Source organism: Geotrypetes seraphini, chromosome 6 (assembly GCF_902459505.1).
Source record: "Geotrypetes seraphini chromosome 6, aGeoSer1.1, whole genome shotgun sequence".
In the NCBI taxonomy this organism is placed as follows: Eukaryota; Metazoa; Chordata; class Amphibia; order Gymnophiona; family Dermophiidae; genus Geotrypetes; species Geotrypetes seraphini.
In genome coordinates, this window is record NC_047089.1 from 127533678 (window position 1) to 127556747 (window position 23070).

The 23070-nt window shown below is 41.9% G+C and overlaps 1 protein-coding gene across 4 annotated transcripts in view; it reads right to left on the reverse strand.

Annotated features, from left to right (window-relative positions):
* The window catches only part of CLYBL (citramalyl-CoA lyase), a 623747-nt gene that overhangs the window by 273406 nt on the left and 327271 nt on the right, over positions 1-23070 (reverse strand). For 3 of the 4 annotated variants that reach the window (XM_033949754.1, XM_033949753.1, XM_033949756.1), the window contains exon 2: positions 16600-16810. In XM_033949754.1, coding sequence (XP_033805645.1) covers positions 16600-16810 — 211 coding nt within the window. Of the gene's footprint in view, positions 1-16599; positions 16811-20178; positions 20388-23070 lie in introns of those variants that run through there. The other variant, XM_033949755.1, reaches the window with a different exon arrangement.

The following is a 23070-nucleotide window of genomic DNA, read 5'->3' on the forward strand; positions in this document are numbered from 1 at the left end:
CAGGGATAATTATTCTTTTCCATAAAAAATTAAATGTTGAAAAGATACGTATTAATGTGGATCTAGAAGGTCGTTATATTATAGCAAATGTTAAGATTAATGGGGTAAATGTTTTGCTTTGTAATTTATACGTTCCTAATTCTTATGATAAATTTTAAATTACTTTTTGCAACAAGATTCTTGTCCTATTGTGATAGGGGGAGATTTTAATAGGGTGGCAGATCCAATGATTGATAAATCAGTACTTTGGGCAACAGATAAATTGGATGTAACTAAAGGGATTCCTTTATTTTGGGAGTCTTTAAATTTATTGGATATATGGAGGGTGCTACATCCATTAGATCGAGATTATACTCATTGTTCCAGGGCTCATAATACTCTTTCTAGGATTGACTATCTCCTTTGTTCTGATATTTTATTTTCCAAAATTCAAGATTCTGGTATAGGACCTACAGAGATTTCAGATCATGCCTTTGTTTGTGTTACATTGTCTTTGGTTTCTGAATCTCTGGGTCTTCCTCAATGGAGATTTCCATTAGATTTATACCATGATGTTAAATTTCAAAAACATATTCTTGATTGTTGGAATTCTTATCAGATTAATAATGAACACCACAAAAATTCTCCTACTTTGTTTTGGGAAACAGCTAAGGCAGTAATGAGGGGGGAAATAATTGCTTATTCTAGTCAAAAAAAGAAATCTCGTGATAGGGCTATATTACGTTTAGAAAAGCAATTAATTAAAATGAGAGGAATTCAAGCTAGATGTTCTTCAGATGATAATTCAGCTCAGTTATTAGCTATTCAGATTCAGTTGAATGAACTTCTTCATCAGAGGGCTGTTAAATCTGTGAAATATTATCAATATCAATTGTATAAATATGGTAATAAATCAGGGAAATTATTAGCTCGTTTGGTGAAAGGAAGATGTGAGTTGACTAGGGTTTCGCGGATTAGATCGGTCCAGGGTCAATTTTTTATAAAAGATAATGATATTGGGAAAGCATTTCGGAGTTATTATTCTTCTTTGTTTGCTAATAGCGAAGCCTCTCCTCTAACTCCATCACCTTTCGCAGAAAAATTTCAAGCGACTTGTTCTGGACAAAATTTCTCAAACACTTCTCCTCCGCTCCTAAGCATGCAGACCCTGAATCCAACTGGCATAACTGGACCGCCCTCTCTGAATCCACCCACCACTCCCTCGCCCCCCCCTTTCCACCAAATCCATCTCCTACCCTCGCAAAGCCCCCTGGTACCTCCCTTATCACAGAGAACTAAAGCAGAAATGTCGAGCTCTGGAGCGCAAATGGAAAAAATCTAACTCCCCTTCAGATAAACAATCCTGGAGAGCCAATATTAAGCACTACAATTCAGCACTAAAAAAAGCAAGAAAGAACTTCTATGGTGAGAAAATCTCCAGATCCAACAATCAGAGTAGTACTCTCTTCAAAATCTGGCGCTCTCTAACCTCCAAAAAAGACTCCACCTCTCTCCCCTCCTCTCCCTCAGCCGATGTTCTAGCAAAATTCTTCAATGAAAAGGTCACTACCTTACGACACTCCTTCCCACCTGCAGTCTCCTACAACTCCCTGGTGCTCACTGACCCCAACCCTACTCTATTGGCCTCTAGCGCTTTCCCAGCCAACAGACTCTGGGCTGCCTATGACCAAGTATCCGATTCCCTCATCCTCAAACTCTGTCTCAAAATGAAATCCTGCAATTGTTCTCTAGACCCTTTCCCCTCCTACCTCTACGAAGAAATACCCACTCAAGCCATTTCTTCCATTACCAAACTCCTAAACTCCGCTCTATATTCGGGCCTTTTCTTCCCAGAAATGGGCCATATAGCCTTAACTCCGCTATTGAAAAAACCCGACCTCGACCCCTCCACTCCATCCAGCTATCGCCCAATAGCAAACATCCCTCTCCTAACCAAGATGCTCGAGTCCATCATATCGACCCAACTCTCATCCTACCTAGAGAAATTCTCCATTCTCCTACCCTACCAATATAGCTTTCGCCCCAATTTCAGCACCGAATCCCTTCTGACCTCCCTAATCTCCAAAGTCCAACAACTCCACTCCCGCAACAAGTTCGCCGTCCTCCTGCAATTTGACCTTTCTGCCGCTTTCGACGTTGTTCACCACGACATTCTACTTTACCAACTCTCCGAGATTGGCATCACCTCTACAGTCCTTGAATGGTTCTCAAAATTCCTTCGTTCCCGTTCCTACATTGTCAACATGAATGGCACCTCATCCTCCCCCTGGATACCAATCTGTGGAGTCCCACAAGGTTCACCTCTATCTCCTATCCTTTTTAACATTTATATGTCCTCCCTAAAACTCCTCCAGCTATCCCCCCTTGAAACAATCTACACCTATGCTGACGACATCCTTGTCCTTCTCGAGACCGACTCGAACCTCACTGATCTCTCAGAGAACATATCCTCCTGTATCTCGAACCTGCAATCTTGGGCCCACACCGTCCAAATGAAATTGAACGAATCCAAGACAAAACTTCTTTGGCTTGGCCCAAAATTAGTTCAGCTACCCACCTCAATCCCACTGTCCTCTGGCTCCACCCTGCAGCTCGAATTCTCCAGCAAGGTCCTGGGTGTCATCATTGATTCTACACTGTCCTTCAACGACCACATCAACTCCCTGGTAAAAAAATGCTATTTCAGCCTTCACATGCTGAGGTTAGTAAGATCCTGTTTCCATCAAAAACATTTCGCCGTTCTCGTCCAATCCATCATCCTCTCCAGACTGGACTATTGCAATTCCATCTTCATATGTCTAACGAAGAAAAACTTCCACAGACTTCAACGGATCCAAAATGCCGCGGCCAAGCTTATCTTTGCAAAAAGTAAATTCCATCACGTCTCTCCACTCCTTTCCAAGCTTCACTGGCTTCCGATAATTTCCAGAGTCCACTTCAAATGCATCTGCTTAACTTTCAAGATCCTCCACGGCATCCTTCCTCCATTAATCCCACTGTCCTGGAATTCCTCGAATCTTAGTACCACCAGACCTACCCAAAAATCGAAACTATCCTTCCCCTCATTAAAAGGCATTTCCCACCCAGGAAAACTGGGGACTTCCCTCCTCTTCAGACTCACCGAGCTCTGGAATAACCTTACCTCCCCTCTTCGGAACCTGAGTGCTCTCCAACCCTTCCGTAAACATCTGAAAACCTGGCTTTTCTCAAAAATTTAACCACTCCCTCCTCATCTGACATCCCAGCTCTCTAACACTCTTCTTTCCTCTGATCTTCATCTAACCCTTTCCCTGAAGTTCCTTTCTCATTACAATCCCTGTAAACCGTGCCAAGCTCTATGACCATGGAGATGGCGCGGTATACAAACCTAAGGTTTAGTTTAGTTTAGTTTATATAGGATTATCAAGTGATACTTATTTGTCCAGTTTAGAATTACCTTGTATTAGAGAAGATGAGCAGACATTGTTGAATTGTCCTATAGGGGAAGAAGAGTTATTGTTGGCCATACATCAAAGCCCGTTATGCAAAGCACCTGGTATAGATGGTTATAGAGCAGAATTTTATAAAATTCTTGGTAATGACATAGCGACTCCTTTAGTGATGATGTTTAATAATCAGATTGACAAACAAATTTTACCTAAAATTCTTCGTCAGGCTCAAATAATAGTATTTCCAAAGCAGAGTAAAGATCCTTCTAAGGTAGAATCATATAGGCCGATTTCTTTGATTTGTTTTGAAGCTAAACTATTGGCTAAGATTTTGGCTAATAGACTAGCAAAATTGTTGCCTAATTTGATTGCTGAGCCTCAAGTTGGATTTGTAAAAGGACGTACAGCAGTTAAAAATATTAGATCTATATTATATTCATTAGAATGGGTACGTTATAAGAATATACCATCTTTGTTGATTAGTTTTGATGCTGAGAAAGCCTTTGATAGAGTTAGATGGGAGTTTCTGTTTGCTGTTTTAACTAAATATGGTATCATAGGTTATTTTTAAGATGCTATTAAAACTCTTTATTCAGATATTCAGGCTAGAGTTTTTGTTAATGGATGCCTTTCAGAATTTTTTACAATGGAACAAGGCACAAGACAAGGATGTCCTTTGTCTCCGTTACTTTTTGTGTTGACCCTGGATCCGTTGATTTGTGAGATTCTAGCTAATCCAGATATTCGCGGTGTAGATATTAGATCTTCTACTTTTAAAATAGCTGCTTTTGCAGATGATATTTTAGTACATTTAACTAATCCTAAGATTTCCTTACAATCTCTATTGGAAAGTTTTACTGAGTATGGTGATTTTTCAGGATTCAAATTAAATATGGATAAATCTGAAGCTTTGGCTACTAATGATAGTTTAAGATTAGAGTGGGGTCCTAATTTTCCTCTTAGTTGGATGGAAAATAAATTTAAATATTTGGGAATTTATATTCCTATAGATTCTAAATTTTTATATAGTTCTAATATTCCCAATTTGATGAGTTACACAAAACAAAAGTTATTAAAATGGCAGTTATTGCCTTTATCCTTAGGTGGGCATATTGCTCTTTTTAAAATGGTCATTTTTCGTAAATGGTTATATACATTACAAATGCTTCCCCTAGAATTGACAAATAAAGATTGGCGGAAATTAAGAACAGTTATTACTAAATTTTGTTGGGATGGGAAAAAGCCAAAATTATCTTTTGAATTTTTACTAGGTTCAGGAACATGGGGTGGCATGGGTCTTCCTGATCTTCGGATTTATGGGAAGGCTTGCTTACTACGGCATATTAGAGATTGGGTGTTTGATGATGTTTTATTTTCTCCTATATTATATGAAAAAGCCTTCTATTACCCTTTTCATTTATTATATCTTCTTCAGATACACCCTTCTAAATTACCAATCCATTTTAAAGGTAATCCTATTTTATCTTCAATGAGGTCAGTTTGGGGAAATTTAATTAAATTATGGAGATATAACCCATGTATAACAGATCTGCTACCTATTCAGGGTAATGGAGATTTTCAACCTGGTATGACATCTAGGATTTTTAGAATTTGGGGGTTTAAAAGGTATTTATTATTTATCACAAGTATTGGATGAAACTGGGAAGATTAAGAGTTTTCCTGACCTTTCTATTGTAGTGGGAAGGGGTCCTGGATCATTATATGCGTATATGCAATTGGTAAATTATATTATTAAATTGAAGAGATTGAATTTTTCTTGTGGAGTTCATGACAGAATTATTTCTTTTTTTAATCAATGTGATGATGTGCCTATTTCAGTTTCTTTATTACACAAGTGGTGGCGGAATGAGGAGTTGGGAATTCAGATTTCTCTTCTTTATTTTACTCAATCTATTAATAGACTACCAAAGATTATAAAAGGGTATGTTTGGAGAGAATGTACTTATAGAATTTTGCATAGGGCTTATTTTTCCCAAATTCAAGCTTTTCATGCGAATTTAATAGATACTCCAATTTGTATTAAATGTAATAAAGATCCTGGCACATTATCTCATGCTTTTTGGTTGTGTCCTTTGATCAACTCATTTTGGTCTGCCATCCTATTATTTTTGGGTTCTTTATGGGGTAATTCGATAGTGGGTTGTCCTAGGGGAATAATTTTTGGTAAAGCATCAGCTTGTGGGGTTTTTGGCCAACTAAAATGTCTTTTATTTCAGAAAGCCTGTATGATTGGGCATAAATGTATTATGCAATTTTGGTTGCAGAAAGAATCTCCAAGTTTTTGGCATTGGAGGAATCAATTACATCGCTTATTTTTATTTGAGAGTTGGGAGGTTCGAGGTTTGCCTAAAAAAACTCGTATTTTTATGGAGGTTTGGGATCCTTATATTCAGAATCTTTCACCATAAATACAAAGTTTGGTTATCAATGATTTATTATGAAAATTAGGTTTAATAATTACATTCCAGTTATTTATTTTAATTCTTTATTTTTGTCAACTTTCATCCAGGGTGAGGGATTTCATTTAGGGGAAGATAGTGGGTAGGGGATGGAATTAAGGGGGGTGTAGATAAGATTGAATTAATTCATATAGAAATTAAATTTGAAAGAATGATTTAAATTTGTATGAAATATTATTGTAATTCTTATTGTATTGAATGTATTTTTGTATATCCTATTGTACTGATTATTTGATTCTTTCAATAAAAATTGTTATACATAAGAACTAGGTCTAGAATTGCTTTACCTCTTATCAGTTCCTCAACCAGCTGCTCCATAAAGCAGTCCTTGATTTCATCAAATAATTTTACTGTATCTCCCTAGCATGCCCTGATGTTATATTTACCCAGACAATAACAGGGTAGTTGAAATCACCCATTATTATTGAGTTAGTCTCCCCAATTCCCTAATTTCTGATAACATTTCAGCATCTGTCTGTTCATCCTGGTCAAGAGGACAGTAGTACACTCCTATCACTATCCTTTTCACCTTTACACATGGAATTTCTACTCAGAGATTCCAAGGTGTGTTTCTGCTCCTGTAGAATTTTCAATCCATTCAATTAAAGGCCTTCCTTAACTATTAGGCTTATTTTCAAAAAAGACAAACATCCAAAAGGCAGCATAAATCAGCACTTGGAAGTCTAACTAATTAAAATATCCAAGTAGGCATTCTCATAACAGACTTTTACACATCTTTCTGGTTGTTTTGTCTCCAGTGCGTCCAAATCTTAAGGGAGCATGTTAGAGGTGTGTTTTGGGCAGGCTTAGGATAGGCTTAGGACTTATTCGCTTATCAGGCATAATCAAACCTTTTTAACAAAAGGTCCTGGGCTTTTTTAAAGACATTTGAAGCTAGACCTGTTTTAACAATGTCTAAATGCTAAAAAGGTACCCAAACTGAGCAGATGACCACTGGCATGATCCTCCCCCCCCCCCCCATTACTTCCCCAGTGGTCACTGACCCCCCTCCCACCACCCAAAGATGTTTATAAAAAAAACCAGTACATTCTAGCTTATATTACAAGGGGGTGCTGAAAAGTTCTCAGCCCAAGCAGCTTCAGATGTAAACACAGACATTTGAGCCGAGAGAGTACTCTAAGGGCTACTGCAGTGAATTTCACATTAAAAGTTCCAAGTATAGATGAATCTTTAGCTTGCTTCTTTTGTATGGTGAGCCCTCCAAACCTATTGTACCTACATTTTTATGACACCTGCAAGCCTAAGGGCTATTGTTGTGTTGTACAGGTGGGTATAGTAAGCTTTGGGTGGGTTTTGGAGGGTTCACCATACAATAGAAACAAGTTAAAGTGACTTCTGTACCTTTTAATATGACATTCTCTGCAGTACTCTTTCTACTGTGCTGAAGAATGCTCAGCTATATGTGACAGTTTGCTAAGAATGCTAGCTGCTGAAAAATTTGCCTTTGTGCGTTTTTCATGTGGACATCTTTATATTGGCAAAAAAGATAGATGTACTAAGGACCAAAATATTACTTAGGCCATTCTAAAAAAAAAAAAAAAAGATGTCTTGCTATTTTGAGAATGGATATTTTCTCTATTGGGTTTTTGGACATCTTTCCCAAAACATCCAAACACAGACTTAGACGTCCTATCAAAAATGTTCCTCTATGCACCCACCAATTTAATCCATCCTATCTCTGCTATGACAGAGTCTCATTTGTTATCTTCCTTCTTCTATACCTCAGAGATGCCTATTATATCTATCTTTTCATTTAGTGCAATATATTCAAACTCTCCCATCTTGTTTCTTAGGCTTCTGGCATTTGCATAGAGACATTTCAAACAATGTTTGTCATATCTATTTCTAGTTTCTAGTTTAAAAGCTGCTCTTTCTCCTTTTTAAAAGTTGACACCAGCAGCTTGGTTTCACACTGGTTAAGGTGGAGCCCTTCTTTGCTGAATAGCCCCCCCCCCTTTCCCCAGTATGTTGTCCAGTTCCTAATAATTCTAAAGCCCTTCTCCCTGCACCATCACCTCATCCATGCATTGAGACTCCAGAGCTCTGCCTGTATTTTGGGAATTGTACATGGAACAGGGTGCACTTCTGAAAATGCTACCTTGGAGGTTCTAGATTTTAACTTCCTACCTAAGAACCTATATTTGGCTTCCAGAACCTCCCTACCACCTTTCCCTATGTCATTGGTACCAATATGTACCAAAACAGCAGACTCCTCCCCAGTGGCGTACCTAGGGTATGTGGCACCCGGGGCCCATCATTTTTTGACACCCCCCCCAATGTAAAAAAATATTTTTTTGTAATGACCATGAAACGGAATAAATGGTCAGAATAGAAACAGGCAGTGAAAATTTTCTTATATTCCAAACATAACATAACATAAATTATGTCTGAATTGTCATGACATCAGAAGTACATATGGAGTAGTTGCAGGTGATGCTTGGGACAGTTCTGATTGTGTTAGTTCGGTTTTATGTGTTTTTTGAATAGAAGGGTTTTTATTTCTTTTTGAAGGTTTTGCAGTCTGTGGTTGATGTCAATTGGTTGTAGAGTTGGGGGTTGAGTGTTGCAGCTCGAATGGCTAGGAGGTTGTCGAACAGTTTTTTCTTTTGACGTTTTTGGTTGGAGGGTGTGTGAATGGTGCGTGAGTTCTCCTATGTCTGGTTGAGGTGGATTGAATTATTTAGCTGAAGAAATTAGTTACCCCCTCATCCCCCACACATTAATTCTCTTCCATTTTTGTTCCCATTATAAAAAACACTGATAAGTTCCCAGAAAAAAAATACATTAAAATAAGAAGTGAAAACAAAGGCCCCTACAGATGAGAACATAACATAAGAATAGCCTAACTGGGTCAGACCAATGGTCCATCATGCCCAGTAGCCCATTCTCATGGTAGCCAATCCAGGACACTAATACCTGGTCAAAACCCAAAGAGTAGCAACATTCCATGCTACCGATCCAGGGCAAGCAGACACTTCCCCCATGTCTTAATAACAGATTATGGACTTTTCCTCCAGGAATTTGTCCAAATCTTTCTTAAAACCAGCTACACTATCTGCTTTTACCATAACTTCTGGCCACTTCATTTTTAAGTTTAGATCTTTCCTTTCAAACAGAGACCTTGCTAGATGTCAAATACTGCACAAGGTAACTTCACATGGACTTAGCTGTGCAGGAAATGTGAATCTCCTCATACACCCACCATATAGTGCAAAAATGTGCAAAGGTCTGTTTTTTTCTTTTGATCACTACATAGCCTAATGCCACACAAGCAGCGCTGTTTCAAACATATTCTGTAGGTCAATGCTAAGGATAACAAAGTTTCCTTCCTTGGACCAGAAGGAGATACTGATAAACCACTGGAAGAGATCCCAAAACAACACCCAAAGACCGACTCAGTGTGTGATCCAGTTGAGTGGAGTGGACTAACTGGGGGGTGGAAATGGGCCCGGAGTTTGCTCAGTAGAATTTCCCAGACCACCTCTTCCTCTCAACACATTGACACGCTTCCACCACCACCACTAGGAACACCTCACTGGGTAGGCCAGCTATGCTATAAACTTTATAAAACACATTATTATATTTTCTTATAAAGCACATATTTTAACTGAACTCTCTGACATCCTCAGCCTTTCCATTCATAAAAATGGAAGAAAAGTTCCCATTTCCTGCTGTCTCATGTCCCCGGCCTATACAATATTTTTTTTCTGCAGACCCTTCAAAAGTATGACCAAATCCTCGTTTCACTTGCATTATAAAGTACTGAGGATGCCATCTCTCCCCAATCCCAGGTCCTAAAGTCTAAGACAGTAGCGCAAACTAATGCTGCCAGATTCAGGAAAAAAAATTTTGATTCGATTCAGCCTATTGAATTGGTTTTTCAATTCGATTTTCCTGCCCAGTTGGGTGATTTTTTTCAAAACTCCTGGGGTTTTATATCTTTTTCACCCCCTTTGGATTCTCCTAATCACACTGGCGCTGTGGTGTAAATAAAATAAAGAAACAAAAAGGACTTTTCCTCTCTCTGTTAAATCCTAGCTCACGTTTGCAGTCCAACATCAGCTCTGGCAGGATACACATTTCAAATCTGACATATTATAATCACAAAACAGAAAATAAAATTAATTTTTCTACCTTTTGTTGTCTGGTTATATTTCAAATCTTGTTGGTCCAAGGCTCTGGTTTTCTTCTGATAACTTGGGGTCTCCTTCTTTCTTCTTTCTGCATGCTAACCATCCATCTGCCAACTCTGTCCTCCCTTTCCATTTCCCTTCCCTCCCCAGGAAGTCTGGTATCTTTCCTTTTTTTCATCTCCCTCCACAGATCCACCTTTTCTTAACTACCCTTTCATCCGGCATCTCTCCCTCCTTCCCCACCACCCGAGTCCACAATCTCTCCCTTTCTTTTCCCAATTACCCTCCTATCCAGTATCTCTATCCCTCCTTCACACCATCCCTTGTGTCCAATTTCTCTCCCTTTCTGTTCCTTCCCTCCGTAAATCCCATGGTCCATCATCTCTCTCCCTCTCCTCTATTTTCAGACCCATTATTTCTTCCTCCCCCCCCAAAGTTTGGCATATGCACGTCTCTTTGAACACCCCCTTCCCTCCGTGTACTTCTAAACCAGGGTCCCCCCCAAAGGCCTGTCCCCCCTTAAAGGTCTGCCTGCCCCCCTTGAAGGCCTGCACCCCCCTTGAAGGCCTGTCCCACCTCCTTGAAGGCCTGTCCCCCCCCTTGTAGGCCTGTCCCCCCCTTGAAGGCCTGCCTGCCTGTCCCCCCCTTGAAGGCCTGTCCCCCCCTTGAAGGTCTGCACCCCCCCCAAGGCCTGCACCCCCACGAAGGCCTGTCCTCCCCCCTTGTAGGCCTGCCTTCCTGTCCCCCCCTTGAAGGCCTGTCCCCCTCCCTTGAAGGCCTGCACCCCCCCTTGAAGGCCTGCACCCCCCTGAAGGCCTGCACCCCCCCTGAAGGCCTGTCCCCCCTTGAAGGCCTGTCCCCCCTTGAAGGTCTGCACCCCCCCCCGAAGGCCTGCACCCCCTTGAAGGCCTGTCCCACCCCCTTGTAGGCCTGTCCCCCCTTGAAGGCCTGCGCCCCCCCTTGAAGGCCTGCACCCCCCCGAAGGCCTGCAACCCCCCCGAAGGCCTGTTCCCCCCTTGAAGGCCTGTCCCACCCCCTTGTAGGCCTGTCCCACCCCCTTGTAGACCTTTCCCCCCCTTGAAGGCCTGCCTGCCCCCCCTGAAGGCCTGTCCCTCCCCCTTGAAGGTCTGCACACCCCCCCAAAGGCCTGTCCCCCCCCCTTGAAGGCCTGCCTGTCCCCCCCCTTGAAGGCCTGTCCCCCCTTGAAGGCCTTCCTGCCTGTCTGTCACCCCCCTCCTCCTTGAAAGCCTGCCTGCCTGCCCGCCCCGCCCCACCCCGAAGGACCGCTCGCCCCCTGGCCTCCCCGCACCACTATGAAGCAGCACTACCTATGCTCCCGGCCTTGCCGTTCAGTCCCCCCACCACCACCCCCGAAGGACCGCTCGCCCCACTGACCTTCCTGCACCACCTATGAAGCAGCCGCAGCAGGATCCCGACGTCAGCGATCTCTGCGCTGCTTAGGCGCTGCTTCCTGCACCGCGTTCCCGCCCCTCCTCTGACGTCAGAGGAGGGGCAGGACCGCGGCGCAGGAAGCAGCGCCCAAGCAGCTCAGGTATCACTGAAGTCGCGATCCTGCTGCGGGCTGCTTCACAGGTGGTGCAGGAAGGTCAGTGGGGCGAGCGGTCCTTCGGGGGGGTAGGGGGGGAATGAACGGCAAGGTCGGGAACACCCCCTCATGGCTGGCACCCGGGGCGGACCGCCCCTCCCGCCCCCCCCTTAGTACGCCACTGCTCCTCCCCAACACTGTCTAAAATCTTTAGGTAATGCATGAGGCAAGTGACCAAGAAATCCTCATGTCCACCAGCCACCCAGCTATCTGCATGCCTAATGATCGAACCTCCCACTATTATGGCCATCCTAACCCTTCCCTCTTGGGCAGAAGTCCCTGAAGACACATCCTCAGTGCGAGAGAACATTGCATGCCCTGGTGGGCAGGCTCTACCTATAGGACTGTCTCCTACTTCACCAGGGTGATGCTCTCTTTAAGAAAACCTCCCTCCTCTGAGGCAGCATAGAAGCTGCCAAACTAGAGGTCGGACTTTTCTACTTTTGTACATCTCTGTCTCCCTCAGTTCCTCTAAGTCTGCTACTCAAGAGATCAGACCCATTCCCTGAGTGCTAGGAACTCTTTGCACTGAACACACACACAAGACCTCTCATTAATCGGGAGATAATCAAACATGTGACACTCAGTGCAAAAGACTGGACAGCCCCCATCTTGCTACTGGACTGCTGCTGGCATCTTAATATTGGTGACTTCTTTAAGTTGCTATAGGAGTTGGAATATGTACATTAAGGGCCTGTTTTACAAAGCTGCCCTAGTGGCTGCAGAGCGGTAACGGCCCCAAAGCCCATAGAAATTTAAAGGGCTTCAGGAATGTTGCCACACGGCTTTGTAAAACAGGCCCTAAGGTCCCCTAAGATTGCTAGTTATATGTTAGGCTTTGATAATGTTTAATTTATATTATTATTTTGTAATGTTGTAATTGGTAAGTTACCCTCCAAGGATTTCTTTGACTATTTCTTAAGAGCCAACTACTAGTTAATAGAGATTAGCTAATTACTTTTTTAGCCTTCTGATTGGTTCAAGGGCCTATAAATCAGAGATCAGGCCAGGGGTAGATCGGAAGGAATTAGACACTAAACAAAGACTTTCTTCAATTGCTATCTGTGCCCCAATCTGATTTTATTTTATGTTCTGAAATGTAACCTAAAATATTAATCTAGACTAAAAAAACACTTTTTATATAAAAACCCTAACAGAGACTCTAAAGACTACATTATTGCCTAAACTGACTTTGCTGAAAAAGCAGAGTGCTGAACTAAAAAAGTAAGAGAGGACAGTGAAATAACCTTCTGAAGCTTTACCTTTTCCCAAGTTTGAATGCCAGCAAGAAAGATATTCCAATGGAGTTTTTCTTCCCCTTATCAGATCTTCACTCAGCACCTCTTCAGGAAAAGTGAAATTATCACAGGGAACATTAATTATGTCACCTTATGTAAAATATTTGGGAGTTATTTTGGACTCTGGTCTATCCTTTCATTGGCAAGGTTGCTTAGTTGTTAAGAGTTTGCTTTTTAAATTACAGCTTTTGAATAAATTGAAGCCAATGCTTTCACAAGCACACATCTATAAGTAGGGTTACCAGATTTTCCTTCAGGATAATCCAGACTCACGGCCACGCCCCCAGGACCTCCCAGTTCCACCTCTGTTCCACCCTACCCTCAGATGGCATCCACACATGTGCGGACATTACACAATGACATCACCACATTGCGTCTGCGCATGTGTGGATGCCCCTTCCCAACGCAATTATGTCGGGAAGCTTTTTAAAACCCGGACAAAGTGCTGGGTTTTGAAAAGCCATCCAGACCCCTGGACATATCCTCATAAGGAGAACATGGCCGGGGAAATTCGGACGTCTGGTAACCCTATCTATAAGGTCCTCCAGAGCCTAATTTTGAGTGGAATTAATTACTGCAGTATTATTTATATAGGATTGCCTGTTTCTTTAATACAGGGGTAGGGAACTCCGGTCCTTGAGAGCCGTATTCCAGTCGGGTTTTCAGGATTTCTGCAATGAATATGCATGAGATCTATTTGCCTGCACTGCTTTCAATGCATATTCATTGGGAAAATCCTGAAAACCCGACTGGAATATGGCTCTCGAGGACCAGAGTTCCCTACCCCTGCTTTAATACAATCCTTACGGTAATACAAAATTCTGCTATTTATTTGATCATTGGACTTAACAAAATTTTTATTTATTTATTTAGATTTCTATCCCATTCTACCGTGAGCACAGAACGGGTTACAATTGACATTCACAGTAAAGTTACAGGACAAAAAAATTATAGGCATTCAAAGAAGAGGAAGGTGAGGGGACGTAGAGAGAGAAGGGGAAGGGGAGCAAGGAAAGGGAGAGCAGAGAGGGGGAGCAAGGCATTAGATGGAGGGGAGCAGGAAACAGGAGAGGGAGGAGAGAAGAGCAAGGAAGGGGAGCTAGAAGGAAGTAGTCCATTAACACTGTTCAATTGAAGAGATGGGTCTTCAGCATTTTCCAAAAGGTTACAGTGGCACCCGGGGCTGTGGCACCCCCTGCACCCTTCTTTCTGCCCCTCCCCACTCCTTCTGAACCCCCCACCCCCACCACCACCACACTTGCACCCTCCTTTCCCTCCCCAACCTCTTTAAATCTTCACCAGCATGAGCAGCTTCTCCAGCCTGCTGCTCTCCCTCTGATGTCACTTCCTTGCCCTGTGACCCGTAGGTTATTTCATAGGGGAGCCAGGCAGCAGGCTGGAGAAGTTGCTCGCAACTGGTAAAGATTTAAAGAGGTAGGAAAGAGAAGGCGCGAGCGTGGAGTGGGGGAGGCGGAGAGGTGCCAGCGCCCCCACCAAGATGACACCCAGGGTGGTCCGCCCCCCCTTACTACACCACTGGTGGTTGCCTAATGCTGATAGGATTCAATTTAAATGGCTGATGACAGTGCATAAATGTTTGTATCAACAATCTTGTCAATATTTGAAGGCCTGTATTCATTGGTATATACCAAGGAGGTCTCTCTGCTCTGAAACTGCATTTCAGCTGGTAATTCCGATGATTCAGGAAACACGTCTTGAATGTATTTACAGAGAACTACTCTGTGGTAGGCCCTATGACTTGGAATATGTTGCCAATAGGACTTAGATGTCAACCAAATTTGAGTCAGTTTAAACAGTTATTGAAGCGACATTTGTTTATTCGAGACAGATGATGTAAGTGATTTATGACCTGAACTCTCCATTGTTTTCTTTATTGGATTGTTTTAATATTATGTATGTATTTTTGTACGCCACTTTGCAATAAAGCGGTCTATAAATTTTTACTAAAGGAAAATTAAATGAAAAATATATGCAAGGACAAGCTTGAGAACTACTATCTTAAGTTACTGTTGTAAGTACATTTTTCTTCTCATAGGCTTCATTTAGCTGGGAAGCATCTTGGCATTCCATCTGTAAAGGTGTTTAGTCAAAGAGAGACTTGAGGCTCCTTTTACAAAGGCATGCTAACCGCTACCACCTCCTTTTAAGCAGGTGGTAGTTTTTCGGCTAGCGCGCACTAATCATGTACATGCGCTAAAAACGCTAGCGCACCTTAGTAAAAGGAGCCCTTGGGAAAGGCCCTCCCTTTATTGTAGTCCATTTCAAAGGTTCTTTACCATGAACCTGACTACTTGGCTTTTAGAAAGAAATTGAAAGCTTTGGTTCTTTAATAAGACCTTTCCATAGTGAACGGTATGAATATGTTTGTAGGGAGGATAAGTTCGTAACCATTTTGGGTAATAGGAATAGAAGAAAGCTGATCTTTCAAAGAAAGTGGGAATTTTTTAAACAGTTTAATATCATTTATTTTAGGTTGGTATTTTTAGAAATATAGAAATGTGTTGTGATTTGTTTGTACATGTGGTATCCATGCACTACAATAAAAAATTAATGTTTTTTTTAGCACTGAGGGCATAATTGGGCATGGCTAAGTTAATTGATTAGCATGTGGGCATTGCTGTCTACAAAATAGGTGTCACGCGATAATGGCCACACGCTAATGGGAAAATTAGCGCATAGCCATTATTGCAGAAATAGAAAATTTGGCCATTTACCGGCAGTGCTATAAGCAAGTAGGAAAGGCCCCTACTAGGATTACCACAGGTCACTTTTTGCACTGCTTAGTAATAGGGCCGCTTTGCAACTGCTCCACTTCACACACTGCTTAAAATGACTTTTTGACTATTCCCTGGATTCTACAGTATATAGGCACCATGCCTCCAGTTGCGCACATATATTTGGAGTGTTTGATTTAATTGATTAACGAGCTAATCAGCACCAATAATTGGCTAACAAGTAATCATTGGCACTAATTTGAAATTATGCACTGTGACCTGTGATGACCCTGGCTATCCTTACACGGGTTAGAAAATGCTTTCGTTCCCGGCAACACCACCTTTTGGACAGGGGAAACATTGTAATTTCCAGGAGTTCAATCCAGCCTAGAGATGACTCCACTCCAGGATTTACTCACAGCTGTAGCGGGCCTGTACTCCAGCCTTAAACACACTCAAATTGCTTTATTTTTTGTACGATAGTCTTAACAGGGCTATGATCTTGCCACAGTATGTTAGCAGCTTCACAAACGGAGATTATACCACATGAACTTCTCTTTAAAAATCAAATCCAAGGTTTGATACTTTCAGGAAAAACCCTGGTCTCTTCAAATCCTCAACAGCCAAACTTGTAATAAGGACCTCTGACTACTGACCCATGAGATATGCAAGTCTCAATGCAATTATATCTGTGCAATTGATTTCAGGCATTAAGTCTGAGCATGTTAGCCCATTTTTGAAGAAATTGAGGTGGTTACCTATAGAATTGCATATTTTGTCAAGAGTTTCATATAATATATATTTTAATGGAGGAAGTCTTAAGTAAAAAGGCATCAATAGTAGTAACAGAAAACCAAGTACAGTACAAGAGTTTTCTTAGTAAAATTTCATACATTACCTTTTTGTTCAGGGCTACACCATCTTCACAATCCAATACAGCACAATCTATTTCTAGAGAAGGTATTTTCTTTATCTTTCTTTCATCATTTCCAGGTACATATAGAACAGCTCTCCGGGGTACATATTTGCGTGAAGAAGCCTTTAGGTGATAACAAACACAGCAATTCTGTATATGCCTTGGAACACCAGTGAACCATGATGAACTATTTCTGCAAAAATTGAAATGGAAATGATTTTTCAGCATTTTTAATTATTCTATTATAATAAATCTAATTTGCATTATACATAATTATCCAGCAATGCTTAAAACATGCAAACCTTACATATAACTCCCAATTTTCACTAATATACAGTGCATTATAAAAAACAAGTGTTATGAAGCTAAGTTACCCTGAATTTCCCTCAGAAGATGCTATCATGCAGCTACTAATGAAATCAAACATAAGGAGGTTAACATTTGCAGGGGAGTTCTATAAATGGCACTTAAAATTGTGCATGCAATTTGAGTAATGAAGTTATAAGTGCCAATAATTGTACACTAACAATCAATTATTGGCATTAATTAGCAACAATTTGGATTTATATCCTCCTCTTGCTTTGCGCTAATCTATAAAGATGCATGTGCAAATCCTTTTGCATGCAACTGAAAAGGGACCGTGGCCAAGGGAGAGGCATTGATGGGTCAAGGGTCATTCATTTAAGGTGTGCACACTATTATAGAATTTGAGAAATCTGTGCATAGTTAGGTACAATGTTTTACATCAGAGTTCAGTTGGTATAAATCTCATATACAAATTTGGACACGGATCCCAGCACTACACACTATTCCAGTGTTTTTCAACCGGTGTTCCGCGGCACACTAGTGTGCCGCGAGATGTTGCCTGGTGTGCCGCAGGGCCGCCATCAGGGCAGTACTACCATTCCTGCATTCAGGGGCCCGGAGCTGACAGGGGGCCCGAGGCAGGGGCGCCAGTAGCTCGCCAAGGCAAAGTGAGTCGATCACCCAGGACTCACTTTGTCTTGGCGATCTAATCTATCGAGCCGATAAGTCTTCTTCTCCCCGACGTCAATTCTGTAGTTGGAGAGGAAGTTCGGGCCAGCCAATCGCTGCCTGGCTGGGCGGAACTTCCTCTCCGATTGCACAATTGACGTCAGGGAGAGCATGCGTCCGCGTCGGCTTTGGGGCCTGTTATCCATTGGTGGGTCCTGTTCCCCGATGGCAGCGGCAGTGGCAGTGGCTTGGGGAACGGCAGGGAGAAAGAAAGAAAGGGGGCAGGCAGGGAAACGGAAGGAAAGAAGAGAAACAGAAAAAAGAAAGAAAGGTCAGGGAGAGAGGAAGAAAAAGTTGGGGGAGGGAATGAGGTGTGGAGGAGAGAAAGCATACAGGCTGATAGAAGGGAAGAAAGATTGGATGCACAGTCAGAAGAAGAAAGTGCAACCAGAAATCACCAGACAAGGTAGGAAAAATGATTTTATTTTAAATTTAGCAAATTGGAGGCAGTATTACCACAGTTTTCAAAGGAATTTGCCCAAATAACTTAATAGTTAACTGGGTAAATTCCCAGAGATGAAAACTTCCCTTCACTTACTATGCACAGTTCTGAATTTATATCTGCTGTCTATATTTTACAATATGGTCCCCTTTTACTAAATCGCAATAGTGGTTTTTAGCGCAGGGAGCCTATGAGCGTCAAGAGCAGCGCTGGGCATTCAGCGCAGCTCCCTGCGCTAAAAACTGCTATTGTGGTTTAATAAAAAGGATGGAGGGTTTATTTGTCTATTTTTGTATGCTATAAAAACCAAATACAGAGAGAGACTGAGAGCTGTTGACGAAGAGCTACGTGTGTGTCTTTCTTCGATTCCAGCCAGAATATCAGCTTTGTGTTCAGCCAAACAGGCCCAGGTTTCGCACTGAATAAAGTATTTTATAATTTTTCACTATTCTGTTTACTTAATATTTCATAATAAAGTAATTATAAAATACTTTCTTTGTGTTTATTTGATTCCTATTCAAGAGAATTACTTTATATATAGTCAATATAAGCAGAGAGTTAAATTTTTTAACATTTTCTAATGGTGGTGTGCCTCGTGATTTTTTTCATGAAACAAGTGTGCCTTTGCCCAAAAAAGGTTGAAAAACACTGCACTATTCTATAAACAATGCCCAACTCAGAGCACCATTTATAAAATAGCACCCAACATGTATTTTTTTTTGGCCCAAACTTGGCCACCATTTACTGAATTTATTCCTTGATGTATACAATCCATGCTGCCATGCTATTAACTAGGTGGCCTGTAGCAACCAACCTGCTCCCTAAAAAAAGAAGGGGAGCAATTGTGAAACCTCTATGAAAGTATTTCTGGTGCTACCACCCCCACATCTGGAGTATGTCTTTTACCCAACCGTCACCATGCAATTATTTGGGTACCTAGCTAGTCTCACAACAACACCCTCTGAAAAAGTGAACAGGACAGGAGGGAGGGACAAATGACCAAAACGCATGGCTGCCACACTAGCTCAAAGTTCTTCCTTCTCTTTCCTTTCCTCTAACCTTCTATCACCATTTTCTCTCACCCACCAATTGCTGTCTAAGAATTCAACTTTTACAAAGAACACCTCAATGGCAAGCGCACACTTCTTCCTTCCCTGACACATAAGACACTCACCCAAATCCCCCCACTCCCACCCCCCTGACCCAGCTGCTATTGGTTCATTCTTCACCAAGTTATCCTTGAATGCCAGGACAAGCCCATCTGACTCCTTAATATGAATTAAAATAGATTATACTGGAGGAAAGGAGAGTAAAGCATCTTGAATCTGGTAGGTCACTGACAGGAAGAGAAAAGAATTTTACCAAAAGAAGAGTATTGCCAGATAAAGTTAGCTAATTATTTGATTGAGTAATTAAAGAGTCAGAGACATTCTACTACTATTACTTATCATTTCCAAAGCGCTACTAGACATATGCAGTGCTGTACCTCAAAATATAGAAGAGACAGTGCCTGCTCAAAAGAGCTTATAATCTAATCAAGACAGACAAACTGGACAAGAAGGTGCATCTATACACAGTGCTCAGGTTGGGGAATTACAGAGGGAATGAGAAGACAGATATTGGTGCTTAGCAGGTGGGATGGAATTTGGAATTGAAAGCAGCTTCACAGAAGTGGGCTTTGAGTCTGGATTTGAATACTGCCAGAGACGGAGCTTGGCATACTGACACTTATGTCTTTTATGTAGTTAATTTAATGTTATTTAATAAAATCCAGCAAAGAGGCTTTCATTTGTTTGTTTCTGTTTTGGTTTTTGAGCTCCCTGCTGACCATTTGACCCCTAATAAAATGTTCCTTCTTTTCTTGATTATTACACATGACCAGCAGCCACAATTGTCATTTTTACACACCTTTCTATGGATTGGGTGTGTGATGGCCAGTGGAACCACCATGGCCTTGCTCAGAAATACCTTGATCTCTGCTGTTGTTGTGGGACAAGAGGATCAGAGACTCTGAAGCTCCAATCAAGTAACTGGGTTAGTTTAGTTGCCTCAATGTTGACAGATGGTGTTTTCCTAGGTCTCACCCTGCTGTCTCCAAACTGTGTCTTCTCATCTCCTTCACCTCTGATCTTCAATATCTTCTCCACTGCATCTCTTCTCTCCTTTTCCTCTTCACTGTACAATATTGCTTGCAGAACAGCCTCACTCTAACCATACCAAGCCGTCCTTCTCACTGTAGGCATGACTATCTTCCTTACCGCATCGACAGCTGCAGCTGGAAGAGGAGATGTCTTGGCCTTGTGTCTAATTGCTATTTTTATATTGAACCAGTTTACCAAATAAACCCCAACACAGAACTCAACATCATTCTTAAGTTTTTGAGATTATGCTTGGAAATCCATATTCTCATGAATCTTAGAGCCAAGGCCGCCATCAGGGCAGTACTACCAGTCCTGCATTCAGGGGCCCGGAGCTGACAGGGGCCCGGGCTCCCCCAGGGTCCTAGGCAGTGTTCTAAGGCAGGGGGGCCAGTAGCTCGCCAAGGCAAAGTGAGTCGATCACCCACGACTCACTTTGTCTTGGCGATCTAATCTATCGGGCCGATCTGTCTTCCTCTCCCCAACGTCAATTCTGCAGTCGGAGAGGAAGTTCGGGCCAGCCAATCGCTGCCTGGCTGGGCGGAACTTCCTCTCCGACGGCAGAATTGACGTCGGGGAGAGGAATGCTGGTCGGCCCGAAGCAGGGAGAGCATGCTTCGGCGTCAGCTTTGGGGCCTGTTATCCATTGGTGGGTCCTGTTCCCCGATGGCAGCGACAGTGGCAGTGGCTTTGGGAACGGCAGGGAGAAAGAAAGAAAGAAAGGGGGCAGGCAGGGAAACAGAAGGAAGGCAGGGAAACAGAAGGAAAGAAGAGAAACAGAAAAAAAGAAAGGGTGCATGAAGAGAGGAAGAAAAAGTTGGGGGAGGGAATGAGGTGTGGAGGAGAGGAAGCATATAGGCTGAAAGAAGGGAAGAAAGATTGGATGCACAGTCAGAAGAAGAAAGTGCAACCAGAGACTCATGAAATCACCAAAGATAGGAAAAATGATTTTATTTTAAATTTAGCAAAGTGGAGGCAGTATTACCACAGTTTTCAAAGGAATTTGCCCAAATAACTTAATAGTTAACTGGGTAAATTCCCAGAGATAAAAACTTCCCTTCACTTACTATGCACAGTTCTGAATTTATATCTGCTGTCTATATTTTACAATATGGTCCCCTTTTACTAAACCGCAATAGTGGTTTTTAGCGCAGGGAGCCTATGAGCGTCAAGAGCAGCGCTGGGCATTCAGCGCAGCTCCCTGCGCTAAAAACTGCTATTGTGGTTTAATAAAAAGGATGGAGGGTATATTTGTCTATTTTTGTATGGTTGTTACTGAGGTGACAATGCATAGAGTCATCTGCCTTGACCTCTTTGAAAAAAACCCAGAATAGAAATGATAATTAACATTTTCTCAGCGTATAGTGTGTTTTGTGTTTTTTAATTTTATTGTTGGTAGATCATTTTGACTTGGTCATTTTAAAGTAGCTCACAAGCTCAAAAAGTTTGGGCACCTCTGAGCTAGAGCGTTGAAACTGTGTATTTCTATTTTATCCCCCCTTTTACAAAACTGTGGAGCGTTTTTTAGCGCCAGCCGTGGTGGTAGCAGCTCTGATGCTCAGAATTCTATGAGCGTCAGGGCTGTTACCACTGTGGCTAAAATCCACACTACAGTTTTGTAAAAGAGTGAGGGGTTAGTTTGTGATGAGATATTCCATACTAGGCGAAGGTGTTTTCTGTGTTCTGTGTGTTCGAAAGACATGGTTTTCTGTTAGGATTGACGGTGTAGGATTGATCTATGCTGGTCTGGCTTGTTTAGTTTTACAATGGGTGTATTGATGTACTGCTCACTGCAATATGTAAGATGCTGCCTTTTCCTAGGTACTCATGTGTGACGTGTGGTTTGTTACTAAAAATCATGTTTTTCTTACAGATGGGGGGGTGCCAAAAAATGATGGACCCCGGGTGTTACATATGCTACGTATGCCACTGTATGTAAAGATACCAGAAAGCTGGCGTAGCAAAAACTTTAAGTAAATTGTTATTCTTCTAAGTTTTGAGTATTTAACCCTCCCACAATCTCACGGGCACTCGTTTCAAGTTTCAAGTTTATTGAGATTTTGATTTAAACGCAATATCAAATATTTTCAATGCGTATAACAAAAATAAATTTGGGGAAATAAATAAAACCATTTGAACAATAAACATACAAACATATCCATAGATGATTAAAATTACATAAGGAGTACAAGGATAAACTACATTTGTTTAAAAATGCGTTCTCCGCGCCTGCTCATAAATTTGTTGACTGGAAGGATCCAGCAATGTGGCCAGATGTCATTCAGGACAAAGACAGAGAAAGAATTGTGCAATTTGGATTAATGATGGAAGATGATTTAAAGCAAATGGCACAGTCTATGAGTAAAGACCTTGACGGATGTTCTTTTTATGAATATCTCCTCTCTGCCAAATCACCCAATGGACGTGAGAAGATTTTAAGGGACTGGCTTAGGTGGAGCATTAGCAGAAAAGTATGTGTGTATTCGGCCCATGGAAGAAGGAGGGGAAGGGGTGTCGGGGGGGGGGGAAGGGGTGCGTGGGGGGCCCAATAGGATTGCTCAGTAAGGGGCCCAGAAATTTCTGATGGCGGCCCTGCTTAGAGCTGTTGTGAGCCATCTGCTATGTGACACAGGTCCTATTTCCAACAGAGCCAGATCCTTTGGCAAGACCCCTGTTCTAATGATAGTTACAATACTATAGCCATAGCTTTGATCTGTGCTAAAGTCTTTGATCACTTCTTCACTGAGTTGAGGAAGACTAGGACCAACAAAGATCTTAGTAAAATCAGGATTTATTTCCAGTTCAGTAGCAGACCTGCCCATTTGTTGTTGCTTAATG